Genomic DNA, 7,513 nt, shown 5'->3' with positions numbered 1-7,513 from the left:
GCACCCCGACCCAGAGCCACTGGGACAGCAGGAGGCTGAGGCCCAGGACTGTTCTTGCCCAACCTACAGGGTATGTGTGTGACTGTGTGTGTCTGTGTGTGTCTCTTTTGTGTGTACGTTTGTGTTTCTGCACATAGTGTGTGTCGAGGTTTGGTGACACTGCTGAAAAAGGCAGAGGCCTCCACAATTCCCAGGGACCTGACACACAGACAAAAGGAAAAAGAGAAGGAGGGACAAGGAGGCAGGACTGAGAGGGGAGGGGAAAGAGACGTGTCCTGGGCACAGACCCCACCCATGAGCCTGAGAAGTGCTCCTGCCGCGGGAAGAGGCTCAGCACAGAAGGAGGAAGGACAGCACAGCTGACAGCAGTGCTCAGAAAGATTCTGGATCCCAGGCTCATCTCGACGGAGAACACACAGGCAGCACAGACCATGGGGGCCCCCTCAGTCCCTCCCTGCACACTACACATCACCTGGAAGGATCTCCTGCTCACAGGTGAGGAGAGAACTTCCTGGGAGAGGACAGGAGAAGGAAGCAGAATGCTTGGATGGGGTCTCCTGGAGAAGATGGGGTTCTAAAAAATAAAAGAAGTCAGCACTTTGGGAGGCTGAGGTGGGCAGATCATGAGGTCAAGTTCAAGACCAGTCTGCTCAACACAGTGAAGCCCCGTCTTTACTAAAAATACAAGAAATTAACTAGGTGTGGTGGTGTGCTCCTGTAATCCTAGCTACTCGGGAGGCTGAGGCAGGAGATTTGCATGAACCCGGGAGGCAGAGGTTGCAGTGAGCCGAGATCGCAACACTACATGCCAGCCTGGGCGACAATACGAGATTTCATCTCAAAAAAAAAAAAAAAAAAAAAAAACAGGAAAGAATTCTCTGTTGGAGCCTGGATAGGGGAGAATATACTTGAGAGGGACAGGGGTCAAAACAGGAAAATCACACTGAACTGGAATTGGTAAGAGGTAGAAAAATCTCAAGTGTTTCGTTTTACTGGTCAATCATCACTGGCCACCACATTTTGAAAAATGATAATAATAACTATTATCAGATGATATTTCACATGAAAATATAAGCAGGGCATGAAACACTGTAGTCAGCAAAAAACTTCAACAATTGGGGAAAGAAGAAAAAAAAAAAACACCCCAGGCGTGGAGAGCCCTGGGAACTCTCACATCTACAGGAGTCTGCAGTCTGTCCGAGGCACTGGGGTGCAACCAAGATCAAAAGTCCCTGTCCTCACGGAGCTCATGCTGTCATGGGGAGGAAGACAGACATGTAAAGAGATCTAGAATGTGAGGTCAGGTGTTGACAAGTGCTCTGGAGGGAGCAGAGCAGGGAAAGGTCAGAAAGGAAAGACCCAGGGTCTCTGAAGGAGGTGTCAGGAAAGAAGTCTAAGATGCCCTGATATAAGCACGACCAGAAAGCAGTATGGAGGGAGCCATGCAGACCCCTGGGCAAGAGGATGCCAAACAGAAAAGTGCCAAGGTGAGAAGTGTTGAAGGAATGGGGGTCATGCTGCTGATCTTTATCCAGTAAGACAGTAGGACACACACACAGACAAAAGGTATGTATGTGTGTGTGTCTGTGAGTGTGTGTGTGTGGGTGTGTGTTTTCAAGGCTGATGATTGAAGAGACATTCTCAGGACCCAGGGCCCCATATTCTTACTCCCATACATAGGTCTCTATATTGACTGATGCTCTCTCGACCTCGTAGCATCACTTTTAATCTTCTGGAACACGCCCACCACTGCCCAAGTCACGATTGAAGCCCAGCCAACCAAAGTTTCTGAGGGGAAGGATGTTCTGCTACTTGTACACAATTTGCCCCAGAATCTTGCTGCCTACATCTGGTACAAAGGGCACATAATGGACCTCCACCATTACATTACATCATATGTAATAGACACTGAAATAATTGTATTTGGACCTGCATACAGTGGACGAGAAACAGTATATTCCAATGCATCCCTGCTGATCCAGAATGTCACCCAGAAGGACACAGGATCCTACACCATACAAATCATAAAGCGAGGTGATACCACTAAAGGAGTAACTGGACATTTCACCTTATACCGTGAGTGATTCCACATGATCCCTGGGTGTTGGGGGGCGGGGTCACTTCTACTTTGCACACACAGGATGGTCAGACCGGGACTGTGCCTGTGTCCCCCTCTGCGTTATGTCCCATGTTGGGGTTTCGGCATTTAGTACAGGACACACACAGAGGAGACAAATCACAACAGATCAGAATTCCTTTCCTGCCTCCAGACCCTGCAGACACTTGCTGCACAGGAAGGACAGTCTGATGGGGGGGGGATGCTCAGCAGGAGGAGATCAGCCTCAGCCAAGCACCTCATGCCCTCTTCATAAACTTGACCCTGAGAAAGACCCTGGAGAACTGAGTAGGGCTTTGCCTAAGAGGCCCCATGAGATACTCTCAGAGAAGCTCAGTCCTAGAAGCCTCAACCCCAGACCCCTGTCCTTAAATCCTTACTCCAGATAAAGCTGAGGAGCCTGTGCCATGGCTGGGTTGTGGCAGGGCTTACTGGGACCAAGGACTCACCAGCTGTTTGAGGACTGTGTCTCCTGGAGCTGCTCACCAGCCAGGGCTCAGCCCTCAGAGCCTTATCTGGCCAAGGACAGAGTTTTCTTCACCTGACACTCAGAGTGGACAGGACAGAAAAACAAGCTTTGTAGACCATTAGCCAAATGCCTTGTGAGGATTAGGAAACTCCATAGGAAGTCTAATGTCCCCAGAAGCAGAAACAGAAGAGAGAAAATGTACCTGGCAGCAGTTTGTCCACAGGGATCTGACCTAAAGGTGCTCTCTCATGGAAGTGAATGATAATAAATGCTGTTTGTGTGAACACCTCCACTGTGCCAAGCATTAGGTCGCGTGACTGTGAAGAATTTTCAGTTTATTCACAGATAGTATGAAAAGCCACAGTCCATTTGCCATTTAGCTTATTTGACTGAGAGAAAACTGAGGCACAGGAAGGCACAGTCACTGAACCAGAGTCACACAAACACAAAAGGCAGATCAGGGTCACATGAGGTCTGTCTGCAGCCACAGGCCCATCCTCTCCTCCACCAGAAGTGACAAATCATTGAGTTCCAAGGACCCCATAGTCATTTATTGGCTCAAATCCTCTCCTCTTAGGCATCCAAACATCAGAGGAGTGAGAGCAAATGGTCAGCTGATTAGTCTGTTCTCCAGAACTAAATCACCTGCCTCAACTGTCAGAGTCAGTGCAAAAAATGTCCAGGCCTCCCCCGCATATCTTAACCCCTATCACTGAACCTGAAATCCTGTGTTTCTCAAAGTGTCCATGTCACTGGTATGACAGGATAAAAGAGAGGACCTTGTTTTCATTCCCCACTCACACCCCGCACCAGCACAGGACCAGTGAGAGACACACACTGAGGAGCTCTCACATAACAAATGAAGGAATTGAATGAAGAAAGGAATGACCCATAACCTCTTTAGAGACTGGATCTTGGATGCAGAAACCTAGGAAGTTCTAGTCACACCTGTCCCTTCTCCTTCAGAGGCTGACACCCATGTTTCATCCCCCCCACTACCTCTTGCCCCTAAAGCCACCCCACCTCATGTGTAACTCTGAATCTCCTTGGCGTCTGGAGGGTTTTTGAGGGCTCCCTGATCTTGGACGGTGGAACTGGAGGCACCTGGTCCCTGGGGTTTCTGAAGTCACTGTGGCCCCTGCTGTTCACTGCCACACTGTCTCTGCCTCTCTCCGCTTCTCTGTGTCCCTCATCTTGCCCCATTTCATTCTACCTGGAAGCCTTGTCCTGCACAGCTTCTTCCTCCACCCCTAGGCCTTCCCCAGACAATCCCTCTAACTAGGCTGACTGTTCTGTTCCCTTCCTGCTAACACTGTTGCCTGGCTCACCTCCCAGGAAATGGGAAAGGCATAGAAATCACCTGGAGTTGTCACTCCTGCCAGGCTTCATCTCGAGCCAATGACCCGAGGTCACTAAGAGAATAAGCTTCCACTGTATCCCCACCCAGGGCTCTGTCCCTTTGTGAGGCTGTTCTGTGGACAAGACCATGGGACAGGGATAAGCAGCTCCTCCATCCACTCTTATAATTCCCAGACAAGTTCTTCTGGCCTCCTGCACAAACCAAACCAATTTATCCTGATGATGATTTGCAGTAAAGAAAGATTTTAATGACTCCAAGTCTGCCAAACAGGAGGACAGAGGTTTATTATTACTCAAATCATCCTCTCTAGTGGATCAGGGGTTAGAGATTTTCAAGGATAGTTTCAGGGGCACAGAACTGAAAAATGGGTACTGCTGATTGTTTGGGGATGGAATCATGAGGGCAGAGGGAAATGATGTGCTTGTGCTTGAATCTGCCTCTAGGTGGGGACCACGTGACTGACTGAGCCATTAGTCATGGGTATGGATGAGGTCAGCCGGTTGCCACAATGCAAGGAATGAGAAACATCTCAAAAGACCAATCTCAGGTTCTACAATAGTGATGTTACCTATAGAAGCAATCAGTTACAAATTTTGTAAAATCTGGCCAAATGACATTTGAGCAGTAAGGGATTATAGAAACTGTGCCTACATTTTAGCAGAACTCAGTTCCCTCCTATAATCTTACTCTCATGGTCTTTCACCAGTTTTACAAAGGCAATCCCTGGGCAAAGTAAGGGTATTCGTTTTATGGAGGAACTATTATCATTCTTGCTTCAAAGTTAAGCCACAAATTAAATTCCTCCCATGGTTAGCCTGGCCTATGTCCAGGAATGAGTGAGGACAGCCAGCCTGAGACTAGATGCCAGATGGAGTCAGCCATGCTAGTTTGCTGTCACTGTTGTAATCTTTGCACTGACTCACCAGGGTGTCAGAGTCTGGACGGGTCTGCCGTCTCCAAAGCCCATGGACTGATTTCACCCATTTCACTCGTGACTCCATCCTCAACCTACCGTGGAGCTCACATTCTCCAGTCACTTCCTGGAGATTTCTGGTTTCCTGTCAGGCATATAACGACCTTGAAATTTGTCACTTGGTTCTAGCAGTAAGTAAAAACCTAAACAAGCTGAAAAGTCAACAACTTGTTAAAATCTCTCAGAGATGGCCAGGCACAGTGGCTCACACCTGTAATCCCAGCAGTTTGGGAGGCTGAGGTGGGTGGATAATGAGGTGAGGAGATCGAGACCATCCTGGCTAACACGGTGAAACCCCGTATCTACTAAAAACACAACAAATTAGCCGGGCGTGGAGGTGGGCAACTGTAGTCCCAGCTACTCGGGAGGCTGAGGCAGGACAATGGCATGAAACTGGGAGGCAGAGCTTGCTTGAGCCAAGATCGTGCCACTGCACTCCAGCCTGGGCAACAGAGCGAGACTCTGTCTCAGGAAAAAAAAAAAGTGCTGTTAGAGAAATGAAAAATGTTTTTGATGCTTACTGGTAGACTGCACACCGCTGAGGAAAGAATCCCTGGGGGGGCGGAGCAAGATGGCCGAATAGGAACAGCTCCAGTCTCCAACTCCCAGCGCGAGTGACACAGAAGACCGGTGATTTCTGCATTTTCAACTGAGGTACTGGGTTCATCTCACTGGGGAGTGCCGGACGATCGGTGCTGGTCACCTGCTGCAGCCCGACCAGCGAGAGCTGAAGCAGAGCGAGGCATTGCCTCACCTGGGAAGCGCAAGGGGGAAGGGAATCCCTTTTCCTAGCCAGGGGAACTGAGACATACAACACCTGGAAAATTGGGTAACTCTCACCCCAATACTGCGCTTTAAGCAAACAGGCACACCAGGAGATCATATCCCCCACCTGGCCGGGAGGGTCTCACACCCACGGAGCCTCCCTCATTGCTAGCACAGCAGTCTGTGATCTACCGGCAAGGCAGCAGCGAGGCTGGGGGAGGGGCGCCCGCCATTGCTGAGGCTTAAGTAGGTAAACAAAGCTGCTGGGAAGCTCCAACTGGGTGGAGCTCACAGCAGCTCAAGGAAACCTGCCTGTCTCTGTAGACTCCACCTCTGGGGACAGGGCACAGTAAACAATAACAAAACGCAGCCGAAACCTCTGCAGATGCAAATGACTCTGTCTGACAGCTTTGAAGAGAGCAGTGGATCTCCCAACACGGAGGTTGAGATCTGAGAAGGGACAGACTCCCTGCTCAAGTGGGTCCCTGACCCCTGAGTAGCCTAACTGGGAGACATCCCCCACTAGGGGCAGTCTGACACCCCACACCTCACAGGGTGGAGTACACCCCTGAGAGGAAGCTTCCAAAGCAAGAATCAGACAGGGACACTCGCTGTTCAGAAATATTCTATCTTCTGCAGCCTCTGCTGCTGATACCCAGGCAAACAGGGTTTGGAGTGGACCTCAAGCAATCTCCAACAGACCTACAGCTGAGGGTCCTGACTGTTAGAAGGAAAACTATCAAACAGGAAGGACACCTACACCAAAACCCCATCAGTACATCACCATCATCAAAGACCAGAGGCAGATAAAACCACAAAGATGGGGAAAAAGCAGGGCAGAAAAGCTGGAAATTCAAAAAATAAGAGCGCATCTCCCCCGGCAAAGGAGTGCAGCTCATCGCCAGCAACGGATCAAAGCTGGACGGAGAATGACTTTGACGAGATGAGAGAAGAAGGCTTCAGTCCATCAAATTTCTCAGAGCTAAAGGAGGAATTACGTACCCAGTGCAAAGAAACTAAAAATCTTGAAAAAAAAGTGGAAGAATTAATGGCTAGAGTAATTAATGCAGAGAAGGTCCTAAACGAAATGAAAGAGATGGAAACCATGACACGAGAAATACGTGACAAATGCACAAGCTTCAGTAACCGACTCGATCAACTGGAAGAAAGAGTATCTGCAATTGAGGATCAAATAAATGAAATGAAGCGAGAAGAGAAACCAAAAGAAAAAAGAAGAAAAAGAAACGAACACAGCCTGCAAGAATATGGGATTATGTAAAAAGACCAAATCTACGTCTGATTGGGGTGCCTGAAAGTGAGGGGGAAAATGGAATCAAGTTGGAAAACACTCTTCAGGATATCATCCAGGAGAACTTCCCCAACCTAGTAGGGCAGGCCAACATTCAAATCCAGGAAATACAGAGAACGCCACAAAGATACTCCTCGAGAAGAGCAACTCCAAGACACATAATTGCCAGATTCACCAAAGTTGAAATGAAGGAAAAAATCTTAAGGGCAGCCAGAGAGAAAGGTCGGGTTACCCACAAAGGGAAGCCCATCAGACTAACAGCAGATCTCTCGGCAAAAACTCTCCAAGCCAGAAGAGAGTGGGGGCCAATATTCAACATTCTTAAAGAAAAGAATTTTCATCCCAGAATTTCATATCCAGCCAAACTAAGTTTCATAAGTGAAGGAGAAATAAAATCCTTTACAGATAAGCAAATGCTGAGAGATTTTGTCACCACTAGGCCTGCCTTACAAGAGACCCTGAAGGAAGCACTAAACATGGAAAGGAACAACCGGTACCAGTCATTGCAAAAATATGCCAAA

At 48.5% G+C, this 7,513-nt stretch overlaps 1 protein-coding gene across 3 annotated transcripts in view; it reads left to right on the top strand.

Moving 5' to 3' along the window:
- The first annotated feature begins 302 nt into the window (after positions 1–302).
- The window catches only part of LOC709992 (pregnancy-specific beta-1-glycoprotein 3-like), a 24,767-nt gene continuing 17,556 nt past the window's right edge, over positions 303–7,513 (top strand). The window contains exons 1-2 of one of the 3 annotated variants that reach the window (XM_077983052.1): positions 303–495; positions 1,717–2,076. In XM_077983052.1, the coding sequence (XP_077839178.1) occupies positions 432–495; positions 1,717–2,076 (424 nt within the window). In that variant the 5' untranslated portion in view covers positions 303–431. The remainder of the gene's footprint in view (positions 496–1,716; positions 2,077–7,513) is intronic. The other 2 variants (XM_077983050.1, XM_077983051.1) reach the window with 2 other exon arrangements.

The sequence above is a fragment of the Macaca mulatta genome, chromosome 19, assembly GCF_049350105.2.
Source record: "Macaca mulatta isolate MMU2019108-1 chromosome 19, T2T-MMU8v2.0, whole genome shotgun sequence".
Classification (NCBI taxonomy): Eukaryota; Metazoa; Chordata; class Mammalia; order Primates; family Cercopithecidae; genus Macaca; species Macaca mulatta.
This window is presented reverse-complemented; position numbering and strand designations above follow the sequence as displayed.